The sequence below is a fragment of the Hemitrygon akajei genome, unplaced genomic scaffold, assembly GCF_048418815.1.
Source record: "Hemitrygon akajei unplaced genomic scaffold, sHemAka1.3 Scf000057, whole genome shotgun sequence".
In the NCBI taxonomy this organism is placed as follows: Eukaryota; Metazoa; Chordata; class Chondrichthyes; order Myliobatiformes; family Dasyatidae; genus Hemitrygon; species Hemitrygon akajei.
The window spans coordinates 1471999-1486681 of NW_027331943.1; the positions used below are offsets into that span (position 1 = coordinate 1471999).

A 14683-nucleotide genomic window follows, 5' to 3' on the forward strand; every position below is an offset into this window, starting at 1 on the left:
CAGCTCCAATCTGCTAATTAAGTTTGTTGATGATACTACATTGATTGGCCAAATCTCAATTAAAAACGAGGTAGCCTGCATAGAAGAAGTCATCACCCTGACACAGTGGTGTCAAGAAAACAACTTCTCCCTCAATGTCGCAAAAACAAAGGAGCTGGTTGCAATGTCGCAAAGACAAGAGGAATGGAGAGAGGATAACCCCCATTGACACCAATGGATCTGGGGTTGAGAGGGTGAACAGCTTTAAGTTCCTCGGCATCCACATCACTGAGGACCTCACGTGGTCTGTACACACCAGCTGTGTGGTGAAAAAAGGCACAACATCTCCACTTTCACCTCAGATGGTTGAGGACATTTAGTATAGGCCCCCAAATGCTAAAGATTTACTACAGGGACACAATTGGGAGCATCCTGACTAGCTGCATCATGCCCTGGTATGGAAACTGTACCTCCCTTAATTGCAGGACTCTGCAGAGAGTGCTGCGGACAGCCCAGTGCATCTCTAGATGTGAATTTCCTACTATTCAGAACGTTACAGACACGGGGTAAAAAGGGCCCAAAGGATCATCCTGGACCCAAGTCTCACAAAACACAAACTGTTCCATCTGCTACCATCTGGGAAACTGTACCGCAGCATAAAAGCCAGGACCAGCAGGCTCCGGGACAGGTTCTTCCACCAGGCCATCAGACTCATTAATTCAAGCTGATACAATTCTACTTCTACAATTGTATACATATACTACATTTGTGCTGTTGGCGCAGAAAAACACTTTTCACAACTTATCTCCGTGATATTAACCCTGATCCTGAAATTTTTTTTCTTACTGTTGTGCCGTTTGTTTTAGATCTGTTATTCATTATATTCATACTGTCCTCGTTCATATCAATCTAAGTGCGCACCAGTGCACATGGTCTTTTCTAGAAATTGTTATTTAAGTTCTTAGTTTTCTTTGCATATTTTCCAGATCCATTTCATACCAGAAGAATACGTCAATATGGGCATCGGGAGAGTTTAGTACCTTTGTTATATTTTTACTGTTCAGCTCTGTTTGGCAGATTTCCTTCAGCCTTGATATAAATTCACCTTTTCTTCAGACTCGCAGTAAATTCAACGTTTCCTCGGCCTTGAAGTAAATTTTGTTGAAAGATTTTCCTTCATCACACGATGACCTATTTTCTTTGCTTATTGATATTCTAAATATATGTTTCATATTCATCCATCAGTTGCCTTGAATCCTGATGCTCTGTTTGATATTCTACCGGCTCTATTGCACCTCTCTTTATGTTTCATGTTCTGTACTTTTCTAGCTTAAATTTCATGTTTACATCTTTGGAGATTAATTCCATTATTTGAATTATTTGTTTTAGTTTTACTGATGCAAGAGTAAATAATTTCAAAACATCAATGTACAGCTGTGTCAAGGTATAATTCGATTTTCTTTTCTGATTTGAAACGTGAGGTTTGTCCGTTTCTGAAAATTATGAGCGGGTTTAAAGCCAGGCAAAACCATTGTGGGCTTTGTGAGTCACACTGAAAAATCCCTACATTTATTTTTATAACGGTGGTTGTTCCTTTGTGGTTGTTAATAAGGTGATTCTTGTACGCCAATGTTTTATTAGATGTTGTAATTTCACAAGTATTGGATGAATCTTATATATATTTGGAACTTCTCTTAACCCTGTGAGGGAGGGAATCAAATGTCTTTGATACAATATAACATTGAAATATTTCTGCTTTCCTGAGGGTTTGATATAGAATTACATAATCTATTATCAGTTGTTCCTTAAATCCGTTCATACCCTAATGGTATTCTTTCTGCTCTTCTGTAAGTATTGTGGTTTTCTAAATGAGTGGTTATTATTTATGAGATCCACAATGTTACAAATTTATATATAAAATTGCCTTATTATTATCAGCCAGTAATATAATAATAGGTGACCAATCAATAGTCTTATAAATGCAGAATTAAAGCTGGCGATACATACCTTCAGTTTTTTTTATATTTTCTGCTGCATGGGAGTATGAAAGGGAGAATGTTTGAGGGTTCATCAGCAAGGTTTTGGGTGGGGTTTGCGTCTGACTAACTTGATTGAGTTCCTCCAGGAGGTGACAAAGGTGGTGGATGAAGTTACAGATGGATATTGTCTACTTGGATATTGGTCGAGTCTTTGACAAGATCCCACATGGGAGGCTCATACAGGATATTAACATGCTTGGGAACTGTGGGGAATTGTCCTGGCTGATGGGGACCCACATTGCGAGAAATTGCTTTCGCTGGTGTGTGGTGAATCTGAAATTATTGTCATAGGCAGCTGAGGAAGACAAGTCAATGGGTATACTAAAATGCAGGTCTATGTTCCTGATTCGGAAGAGCGTCAACATTTACAGAAGGCAGGATAATAGGGTTGAAAGGAATTGCGGAGAAAATTCGCAGAGCCAAATAGCTTAATTCTCTTCCTAATTCTGATGGTTTTAAGGACCATCTGGAGATTTGTATTCATTTCCGATGGTCCAGCTCTGGGAAGGATTGGAGAGGGTACAGAACAGGTTCATCAGGATGCTGCCTGGATTCGGTGGCATGTGAGACAAGCAGAGGTTTAATAAACTTGGTTTGTTTACTCTGGAGTTAGAATAGAGATCTGACTGAAGTTTATAAGATAAGGTCTGGGTAGAGAGCCTGCATTTTGCTTTCAACTCAGCTCATACTCATACCAGAGGGCATTTGGTTACGGTGAGATGGGGTAAATTTACAGCATGTTTGGGTCGTTTTTTCACAGGGTGGTAGATGCCTGGAATTTACAGCTTGGGTCGTGTTGGAGGCAACTGTGTTAAAGATGCTCCAAGATATACCTGAATGTGCAGGAAATGTGAGGTTATTGTCAATAACACGAGAGAGGATATCAAAGATTTGTTTTTCTTTCCCAGATATATAAAGAGTGGAAAAAAAGGGAGAGGGTTGATATCGGACCGCTGGAAAATGATATTGTAGATTTAGTAACGGGTGAGAAGGACATTCTAGACAAACTCTGTGGAAGTCACTAGATAGATAGATAGATAGATAGATAGATAGATAGATAGATAGATAGATAGATAGATAGATAGATAGATAGATAGATACTTTATTCATCCCCATGGGGAAATTCAACATTTTTTCCAATGTCCCATACACTTATTGTAGCAAAAACTAATTACATACAATACTTAACTCAGTAAAAGTATGATATGCATCTAAAATCACCCTCTCAAAAAGCATTAATAATAGCTTTTAAAAAGTTCTTAAGTAGTTTACTTAAATACATTAACACTAGCAGAATTCCAAAATGTAAAGGGCATCTGCGGACAGAATTGAGTGTAGCTGCAATTATGAAGGGGAAGGTTGCTTCTGTATCTGAAAGGTCTGAAGATAGAAAAGTCACCTGGACTGGGACATACAGTGTATCAGGAGCCTGTCTGGGGTGTCTGGGGATTCCCAGAGTATTAGAAACTGGAGTCAAGGGTTCAGCACACCCAACAGATGGATTAACACATTAACAGCTGGAACAGCTGGAAAAATACATTTTAGAATATTCAGGCTGCAAAAAGAGATGATCTGAATTTTAACCTGAAACCAGACTCAAGCGAATGATTAATGGTGAATTTTCATTTCCAGATTCTGCCAAGTCACAGTATAACATTTGAGATGTGGTTTGAACGGTGCATTTCGTCACTCACCTATCAGATGAGAGGGCAACTCAGATAACCCTTGGGCAATGTCTATGTATTCCAGTGGATCAGGACCTGTTTAAGTCAAAATAATGTCCATGAAAACAGAGCAAAAATAACTAAAATGTTTACTTCAATATGTCTTTGTGTTCAGTGCATGTTTTTAACGTACCGAGTTCCTTTATTTCCCTCAGAATTCTGTCCAACTTGGGTAACTCAGTCCTCCACATCACAAAGGATTCCCACATCGCCCTCCGGGCCTGGGAGCCTTTGCCCATCACCAAACTGAGGAAGAGTCTGGAACTCTCTGTCCGGTTTCCCTTCTCTGTCAGCTCAGTGACTTTCTACAAAAGGAAACAATGAATTTATTGTGCAGCAGACAGACAGGTATGGAGAATGTACAGGATAATATCTGTTCATGGCCCCAGTAGCTTCAGAACAGATGCAGTCACTGGGCTGCTGCCTCATCCTCCCTGGGTTCAGTCATTAACAGAGAAACAGTAACTGAAGGAAATTCTAAATCAATAGTGCGTAAGAATAAGGATTCACTGACACCCTGCAGTAGATGCAATGTGATTAATAAACTGGTTCATCAATGTGCAACATTACATCAAAAAGATGTGACAACAAGAACGGAAGAGAGGGGAGGGCGAGAGAGCAAAAAAAAGTGGATGGTGGGCATCACTGAATCGTGGCTGAAAGAAGATCATATTTGGGTGCTTACTTCCAAGGATAAATATTTAATCGAAAGGATAAGCAGGTGGGTGAAAGGGTTGGGTTGACTCTGTTGTCATTAAAAATGAAAGGTCTTGAGAAACAAGTGATATCTGATTGAACGCTGTAGATGTTAAGTAACTGCATACGAAAAATGACCCTGATGGAAATTATATACAAGCCCCTTAACAATAACCAGGATGTGGGCTACAAATTCCAGTGGGAAAGAGAAGAGGCATGTAAAAAGGTCAATGCTAAAATAGTCAATGGGGAATTTCAATATACAGGTAGCTTTGGAAAATCAGGTCATTGCTGAATCCCATATGAGGGAATTTATAGAATGCCTTTGAGATGGTTTTTTGAGAGATGCTTATGGTTGATCCCACTACAAGAAAGGTGGATCTGAATCATGTGCTGCGTATTGCACCAGGTTTGATTAGGGAGCTTAAGGAAAATAAACCCTTAAGAGGCAGTGATCATCAAATAACAGAACTCACACTGCAGTTTGAGAGGGAGAAGGTAAAGTTAGATGTACCTGTATTACTGTGGAATAAAGGAATTACAGAGGCACGAGAGAGGAACTGGGCAAAAATAAATTCAAAAATGACTAACAGGGACCATAGCTGAGCAGGAATGGCTGAAGCTTCTCGGAGCAATTCAGAAGGCGCAGAACAAATGATCACAAAGATGAAGAATTATTCTAAAGGGAGGATGATCAGCCGTGGCTGACGAGGTAGTCAAAGCAGCACAAAAGCAAAGCGGAGGGCTCAGAATATTACAAAATGTAGAAAAAAGCTGGAGGACTGGGATATTTATACAAACCAACAGAAGACCATTAAAAAGCCGTAAGTAGAAAAAGTATGAAATATGAAGGTAGGCTAGCGAATAATGTAAAATAGCTTAACAAAACAAAGGTCTGTCCGATATATGAAGAGGGAAAGAGAGGAAAGTGGATATTGGGCTGCTGGAAAATAACAGTGGAGAGGTACTCTCAGGGGACAAGGAAATGGCGGAGGGTATTAGTCAGTATATTGCGTCAGTCTTCACTGTAAAAATCACTAGAAGGTGCCAGGTATTTGAGAATGTCAGGTGGCAGGAGTGAGTGTATTTGCAATTATTAAGGAGAAGGCGCTCGGGAAACTGAAAGTTCTGAAGATAGATGAGTCCAGACCAACTGCACCCGATTGCTTCTGAAAGAGGAGGCTGAAGATATTGTGGAGACGTTAGTAATGATCGCTCAAGAATCAATAGATTTTGGAATGGTTCCGGAGGACCCACCACTTTAAATTATAGGCCATTTAGTCTGATCAGCGTTTGGGAAGATGTCAGCAGTCGATAACTAAGGATAAGGTTTCGGGGTATTTGGACGCACATGATAAAAAAAGAGGCCAAAGTCCATGGAAGGGATCTTGCCTGATAGAATTTTTTGAGAGAACAGCATGCTGGGTCCACAACAGAGAGTCAGAGCAAGTTGTTTACTTGGACATCCCAAGGACCTTTGACCAGGTGTCCCACATGACGCCATTTCACAAGACCAGGGCCGACAGTAGGACAAGAAAGATACTAGCATGGATAGAGGATCCATGTTTTTCTCCAGACAGATTTTGCTGACTGTCAGGAAGCAAAGAACGGGAACAAATAGGGCTTTTTCTTGTTGGATGTTGGTGACCAGTGGTGTTCTGCAGTGGTTGGTTTTGGGACAGTTTCTTTTTCCGTTATGTCAATGATTTGAAGGCTATATAGCCAAGATTGTGTACGTTATGAAGATATAGTGAGAAGAGGAAGCGTTGAGGAAGCAAGGATTTCAAGGGAGGACATAGACCGTTGAATAAAAGGACACATCAGTGGCATCTGGCATGTAGTATAGGGAGGTACATGGCCATACACTTTGGCAGAAATAATGAAGGCATAGACTGTTTTTTAAACTGGGGGAAAATTCAGAAATCAGAGTTGTAAAGAGTCTCTGGAGACCAAGTGCAGGATTCTTTGCAGTCTGAGTCGGAGTTAGGAAAGGCAAAAACAATGTTAGCATTCATTTCGAGAGGATTGGAATATAAGAACAAGCACTGGCTAGACCGCACTTGCATAATGTGAACGGTTTTAGTCCCCTGATCAGAGAAATTATGTGATGGCATTGTGGAAAGTCCAGAGAGGAATCTAAACTAACAGAACCAGTGATATTAAACCTGATTTTGATGAGAATGATTCCTGGATGCGCCTGTACTGGCTGGAGTGTGGAAGGATGAGGGGAATCTAATTGTAACCTGTGGAATATCGAAAGGCATTGAGAAGACGTGGAGATGATGCTTCAAAGTGGGGGAGTCTACAACCAGACGGAACAGCCTCGGAATAGAGGGACGTCCATTTAGAACAGAGATGAGGAGATTCTTTAGCCGAGGAGTAGTGAATCTGTCGAGTTGGTTGGCACTAACTGCTGCGGAGACCAGGTCATTTATTATATTTAAAACAGAGGTTGGTTCCTTCTTGATTAATCAGGTCAGCAAGTTTCACTGGGAGAAGGCAGGAGAATGGAGTTGAGAGGGACAGTAAATCACCCATGATGTAATGGCGGAATAGGATCGATGGGCCTAATGGCCTATTTGTGTTCCGATGCTTTATGCTATTATGATGTGTAAAGACAACAGAACATTAAGTAATGTCAGTGCGGCCGTCTTATAATGGAGATCGTTACTGCCTGGCACTCGTGCTGTAAAATGGTGATCACTTCCTGAATGCAGGCATGGGCTTCCTCATTTACTGAGGAATAATGAATTAAACATTCAACCGTCTTCAAGCAACATCTCTCTCTCTCTCCCTCTCTCTCTCTCTGGCTATCCGTCCCATAGGGTGATGATGGTTCCTTTCAGTCAGTTAGTGGGGTGGTACCCCACTCCTCAGAAAGGAACCGTGTGCGTGAGTGGATTTTAGGTGCGTAGGGCGTCGCACCGGTCCAGATCCACCCTCTCGACATCCCCTCCCGGATCCAGCAGCCAGGTTGGGTCCAGGATGGCTGGGGGAAGTTCTGTTGCAGTCAATGGCCAGACTAAGCTCGATGCAAGGGATGCCCCTTCCGCTCTTCTTTGCTAGATGGCCGTTGACCCTACCAGAGGGGTCATCCGCCCTTTGACAGGTCTTGTTTTTCGTCCTGCAGGGTGTCTAGCCACCCTCCTCACCAGGCCAGTCTGGTGGGGAGCTGGTTTAGTCACCGACCATCCAACCATGCGACAGGTAGTATTGGGTTACATGGTACCGGCAGCACTCAGACGAGTGGTCTGACCAGAACATACACCGATGATGGAATTAAGGTAATCGAGGATGCAACTGAACATGGATGGGCTTAGGACATTGCTCTGAGAAATAAGAGGAATGTTGTCCCGGGTTTGAATGATTGATCTCCCAGAACAGTTACCAGTAAGGAATTGGAAAGGTTTGCCATAACACGAATATTGGACAACAATTATGGAATAAATCAGCATAATTCCCTGATGGTCCACTGCACTGTAAAATAATCCCTCAGTTTCACTGCTACCAGGTCTGATGAGTTACAGTTGTGAAAGAGATTTAACAAGAGATTTAAGAGAACGATGAATCAGCTGACAGAGAGGACGTGCAGCAGCTAACGGACTGGTGCAGAGCCAACAACCTGTCTCTGAAGGTGAACAGAACAAAAGAGATGGTTGTTGACTTCAGGAGGGCACGGAGCGACCACTCCTCGCTGAACATCGACGGCTCCTCGGTAGAGATCGTTAAGAGCACCAGATTTCTTGGGGTTCACCTGGCCGAGAATCTCACCTGGTCCCTCCAGCTCCATAGCAAAGAAAGCCCCGCAGCGAATCTACTTTCTGCGAAGGCTGAGGGAATTCCATCTCCCACCTCCCATCCTCATCACATTCTGCAGGGGTTGTATTGAGAGCATCCTGAGCAGCTGCATCACTGCCTGGTTCGGAAATTGCACCATCTCGGATCGCAAGACCCTGCAGCGGATAGTGTCTCTCTTCCCGCCATTACGGACCTTTACACTACATGCTGCATCAGTAAAGCAAACAGCATTATAAAGGACCCCACGCACCCCTCATACAATCTCTTCTCTCTCCTGACGTCTGGGAAAAGGCACCGAAGCATTCGGGCTCTCATGACCAGACTATGTCACCGTTTCTTCCCCCAAGCCATCAGACTCCTCAGTACCCAGAGCCTGGACTGACACCAACTTACTCTACTGTGCCTATTGTCTGTTTATTATTTATTGTACTGGTTTGCACTGTTTTGTGCACTTTATGCTGTCCTGGGTAGGTCTGTAGTCTAGTGTAGTTTTTTTTTCTGTGTTGTTTTTTACGTAGTTCAATTTAATTTTTGTACTGTTTTATGTGGCACCATGGTCCTGAAAAAAGATGTCTCGTTTTTACAGTGTTCTGTACCAGCAGTTATGGTCGAAATGACAAAACAAAGTGACTTGACTTGACTTAATGGTTTTCCAGTGAAGCCGATGTCTTCAGGTGATGATTTTATAGATGGACATACATATTTTCAAATTACTTCTCTTACCTTTGGGTAATGCCTGTCTGATTCATTACAGACAGCGCCAATGAATCCCAACGAGAACAGAGTCACTCACAGGTATAACACACTTGATTTTCTAATACCACTCATGGCTGAGTAGGTCAGTTATAGGACAAGACAATCACTGTTTGTGAACTCCAAGGAGAGGGACCTGAAATGGTGTGTCCCTGTCTCTCATTAGTTAGATATTCAGCAAGTTATCAGATTTCTTTTTCATTTTGCCCCTTCTCTTTCAGGACAACCTGTTGACCTTCTTCCTTTTTAGGACAACCTGTTGATTTCTGAGATCATGAGATATCAGCCAGTCAGCAGATTTATGTTTTGTGCTTTCTTCTTCCCTTTTAGGTCAAAATATTGACTTTTGTGGTCATGAGATAGCAGCTTTGTGCGTGATCTTTCACGCCTAACATATCATAGAGATTTTCGAGGAAGTTGCCAGGAAATTTGCTGTGGCCAAGGTTGTGGACATTGTCTACATGGACTTCAGCACGGTATTTGACAAGTTCCCTCATAGCAGGTCGGTCAAGAAGTTTCAGTTGCTCAGCATCCGAGATGAGGTAGTAAACTGGATTAGACACTGGCTTTTTGGAGGAATACAGAGCGTGACTATAGACTGTTGCATTTCTGATTGGCGCCTGTAGCTCGTGCAGTGTCACGGGGATCGGTGCCGTGCTTGTTGTTGTTTGTCATCTATATCAATGATCTGGATGAAATTATGGTTAACAGAATCAGCAAATTTGCGGATGACACCAACATTGGGAAGGTACAGTGGACAAAGAGGAAGACTACAAGAGCTTAGAGTGAGATCTAGACAAAATGAAGAATGGGGTTAAAGGGGGCAGATGCAATATAATACAGACAAATTGCACTTTGGAAGGACCAAGCAGGATAGATATTACACAGCGACCGGTACGGCACTGAAAAGTGTCGTAGAACAGAGTGATCTGGGAATAAAGGTCCATAAGTCATTGAAAGTGACGGCAAATGTGCTCAAGTTGCTGATCTGAAAGAAAGTTTCTTAGCATATTAACCTTCGTAAATGAAAATATTGTGTACAGTAGATGGGATATGATGTTGAATAAGAGGTTGCTGAGGCCTAATTTGGATATTATGTGCAGTTCTGCTCACCTACCTACAGGGCAGATGGAAATAAATTTGAAAGAGAACACACAATAAAAACAAGGATGTTGTCGGGATTAGAAGAAAAGAGTGACCGGGTTAGGACTTTATTCATTGGAACGTGGGAGATTGAGGGGTGATTTCAGAGAAGTTTACACAATTACAACGAGAAGGACAACGAGATCTAGATCTAGGTGCTCTTGTACATCAGTCAACGAAAGCAAGCATGCAGGTACAACAGGCAGTGAAGAAAGCTAATGGCACCCTGGCCTTTATAACAGGTGGAATTGAGTATAGGAGTAAAGTGGTCCTTCTGCAGCTGTACAGGGTCCTGGTGAGACCACACCTGGAGTATTGAGTGCAGTTTTGGTCTCCAAATTTGAGGAAGGACATTCTTGCTATTGAGGGAGTGCAGCGTAGGTTCACAAGGTTAATTCCCGGAATGGCGGGACTGTCATATGTTGAAAGATTGGAGCGACTGAGCTTGTATACACTGGAATTTAGAAGGATGAGAAGGGATCTGATTGAAACATATAAGATTATGAAGGGATTGGACACGCTGGAGGCAGGAAGCATGTTCCCGCTTATGGGTGAGTCCAGAACTAGAGGCCACAGTTTAAGAATAAGGGGTAGGTCATTTAGAACTGAGATGCGGAAAACCTTTTTCACCCAGAGAGTGGTGGATATGTGGAATGCTCTGTACCAGAAGGCAGTGGAGGCCAAGTCTCTGGATGCATTCAAGAGAGAGTTAGATAGAGCTCTTATAGATAGCGGGCTCAAGGGATATGGGCAGAGGGCAGGAACGGGGTTCTGATTGTGTATACTCAGCCATGATCACAGTGAATGGCGGGGCTGGCTAGAATGGCCGAATAGCCTACTCCTGCACGTATTGGCTATTGTCGATACATGAGGTACAGGCAGGATAAATGCAGCAACATTTTCTACTGAAGTAAAGAGGTACTACAACAAGAGGTTATCAGTAAAGGGTGAAAGGTGAAAAGTTCAGGGGGTACAAAGGTGAAACTTGTTGACTCAGAGGGTGCTAAGAGTGTGAAACTAGCTAGCAGCGCAGGCAGTACAAGCGGTTAAGAGAAGTCTGGATAGATCCATGAATGATAAGGGTATAGAGCACCAGGGCCCGGTGAAGGTTGATGGGAATATGTAGTTAAGTATTCCAGCATGGAAATAGATTGTCCAACAGGTCTGATTCTGTGCTGTACTTTTTTAGGACTATGACAGATCAGCCACACATTGTTTGGGAACTCATGGAGCCAAGACCAGATGCGTTTAGCAGGTTTCCCTCTGTCATGTACGGCAGTGAAGCCGGTTGTCTCAGTTTACAATCTGACAGTTCAATATTCATCCTGGATTAATGAGATGAGATGAATCTGCCCGACGGTTCAGACAAGATTTGAAATTGGTTTCAGACTCAATGCCTGTTCAAGGTCCAGATACGCAGCCACTGCTCTGATATCACACTGATAAATGCAGCAGGTGTGAGAGAAAAAAAGCTGAGGCTGACCCTGCAGTTCCCAGTGCTCCCCACCTTAACAGCTGAAACCAGATCTGCTGGAGAGAAGTCAGAGATCAAAGTCTCCATTGCCATGTAGAACGCCAAGAACGTAAAGATTAATTTTGGTCACCATACACGATACAGTTCAGTGACAATACACACACTACACTCACCTCATTCTCTTCTCTACTGAAATGTCCCTCCTTTGTCAACATCCAACCGAGTCTTTCAACCTTTTCTTCAATTGCTTGTTGGAGTCTGTCCCTGTAGAACTTTGTCAGTTGGTACAGTCGATACTCCTCCCCCTCTGCCAGGAGGTCAGAGATTGTGAACTCTGTATCTGGGAATATAAAAAGGAAAATACAGGATTGAACTCAGATATCGCTCGTCTCCATTGATCTCACCCAACTGAACAAAAAAACATGACTTGAACCTGCTCACAGACACAAAAATGGATTAATTCCCCATCTCCAACACTGACCTTAAAATCGAAGCAACGATGTTCTAGCCATGACTTTAATAAAGGACCATATTTAATGCAAACCAGTCCATCCCCCATGCGGCCCACTCACCTATTTCAATTTTGGGTTGGCAATAAATGCTGGGACTGTCGGTAATATTCCCTTCCCAGAGATACTCTCTCCATCCTGGCGAACACATTTCCCTTAGTGCACATCGTGGAAATCCTCAGAGCAGGTAGTACATTTCCTGTAGTGGGATAACGGCTGCCCCACTACACCACATGTACCACATCCACACATTCCCCCTCTCTCTGACCAACCCTCCAACAAGGAATCGCATTTACCCTCCTCCCTGCCACATTCTGCAAACACATCACTCTCATATTTCACTCACCTGCTCCTTGTTGGGGACTTGACAATTCCGTGTTTGATGAGCTTCCGAGCTGACAGGCAGTCGCCTCACTTGTGCTGGTTCCAGGGCCCTGATCGGTGTCTCTGACGTCACTGACTCTGGGCTGACAGGCAGTCGCCTCACTTGTGCCGGTTCCAGGGTCCTGATCGGTGTCTCTGGGCTGAATTTTCTCCACTTCCTCTGCGGCCGTACTGCATTCTGGGATATTGCTCTCAATCTGACCCTGTTTTGGTACATTGCTTCCCTTGGCCCGATCATCTTCCCTCGATGATCCGCCTGGTAAAATCCTCTTCAGTACTTTTCCTACTCGTTTCAATTTCCTACCTGAAATAAATGATGAATTGCAGGTTAAACGATTATGATTTAGATCTGAGCAAAACTGATTCAGACTGCAATTTAGCTGTGACTCTGGCTGACCAGATTTGGAGTGGGACTGTGCTGGGTAATGTGAACCGTACATCCTGTTTGGTGACCATCCTGATAAGACGGTGACTGGACATATTCACTCCCATTAAAATAACTTGATAGACACAGTAATGCTAATCACTTAATTTACAGCAGTTGAATGATGACCATGGGATCTTAATGCAACGGTGTCCGGTGATACTGGGAAATGAAATAAAGATATGACGTCAAACTTACCGGCCTGTAATTTCTCGGATTACTTTTAGATACTTTTTTAAACAATGGAACAACATGAGCTATCCTTCAATCCACACCCGTAAATACCGACATTTTAAATTTATCTGCCAGGGCCCCTGCAATTTCAGCACTAGTCTCGTTCAAGCTCCGAGGGAACACCCTGTCAGGTCCTGGGGACTTATCTACTCTGATTTTCCTCAAGATAGAAAGCACCTCCTCCTCTTCAATCTGTATAGGTTCCATGACCTCACTACTTGTTTGCCTTATTCCCGTTCACTCCATGCCAGTTTCCTTTGTAAATAGAGATGCAAAAAACATGTTTAAGATCTCCCCCATTTCTTTTGGTTCCATACATAGCCGACCACTCTGAACTTCAAGAGGACCAATTTTATCCCTTACTATCCTTTTGCTCTTAACATACCCGTAGAAACTCTTTGGATTAACCTTCACCTTGACTGCCAAAGCAACCTCTTGTCTTCTTTTAGCCCTCCTGATTTCTTTAAGTATTTTTGTGCAGTTTTTATACTCCTCAAGCATCTTATTTCCTCCATGTTGTCATACATGTCATACATCTCTCTCTTCTTCTTTATCATAGTTCCAATATCCCTTGAGAACCAAGGTCACACCCTTGCCAGAGAACAACCTGTCCCAATCCAAGGTTTTTAGACCCTTTCTCATTTCTTCAAATTTGGCCTTTTCCCAGTTTAGAACCTCAACCCGATGACCAGATCTAACTTTATCCACAATCAAGTTGAAACTAATGGTGTTATGATCACTGGAACCAAAGTGTTCCCCTACACACATTTCCGACACCTGTCCTAACTCATTTCCTATTAGGAGATCTAATATTGCACCCTCCCTAGTTGGTACATCTATATATTGATTTAGAAAACTTTCCTGAACACATTTTACAAACTCTAACCCATCTAGACCTTTAACAGCATGGGAGTCCCAATCAAAGTGTGGAAAATTAAAATCCCCTACAATGACAACTTTCTGTCTCCTGCAGTTGTTTTTATCTCTCCGCAGATTTACTCCTCCAATTCTCGCTGAATATTGGGTGGTCTATAATACAACCCCATTAATGTGGTCATACCTTTCCTGTTTCTCAGCTGCAACCATATGGCCTCGGTAGACAAGCCCTCGAATCTGTCCTGCCTGAGCACTGCTGTAACATTTTCCCTGACTAGCAATCCTACTTCCCCACCCTTCATTCCTGTGCCCCTACCACGTTTGAAATATTGGAACTCTGGAACATTAAGCTGCCGGCCCTGCCCCTCCTGTAGCCAAGTTTCACTAATGGCTATAATGTCGTAATTCCACGTGTCAATCCAGGCCCTCAGCTCGTCAGCGTTCGCCACAATACTCCTTGCATTGAAATAGACACACCTCAGAAGATTATTACCACCATCAAAGAGCCTTTCTGATTTTGCATGAACTTTTAACATTATTTATTTTCACCCCCGCTCCACTGTCTGCTCTGGAGCTGTGGTTCTATAGAATGGACTAGATTAAGCTGGAAAGAGTTTAGTGGAGAATGACCAGTACGTCACTGGACTAGG

General features: G+C 42.9%; 1 protein-coding gene across 7 annotated transcripts in view; it reads right to left on the minus strand.

Moving 5' to 3' along the window:
* The window catches only part of LOC140721544 (NACHT, LRR and PYD domains-containing protein 3-like), a 62360-nt gene that overhangs the window by 20248 nt on the left and 27429 nt on the right, over nt 1-14683 (minus strand). For all 7 annotated transcript variants that reach the window (XM_073036364.1, XM_073036365.1, XM_073036361.1 and 4 more), the window contains 4 exons: nt 12462-12803; nt 11780-11946; nt 3876-4047; nt 3713-3778 (listed from right to left, as the gene is read on the minus strand). In XM_073036364.1, coding sequence (XP_072892465.1) covers nt 3713-3778; nt 3876-4047; nt 11780-11946; nt 12462-12803 — 747 coding nt within the window. The remainder of the gene's footprint in view (nt 1-3712; nt 3779-3875; nt 4048-11779; nt 11947-12461; nt 12804-14683) is intronic.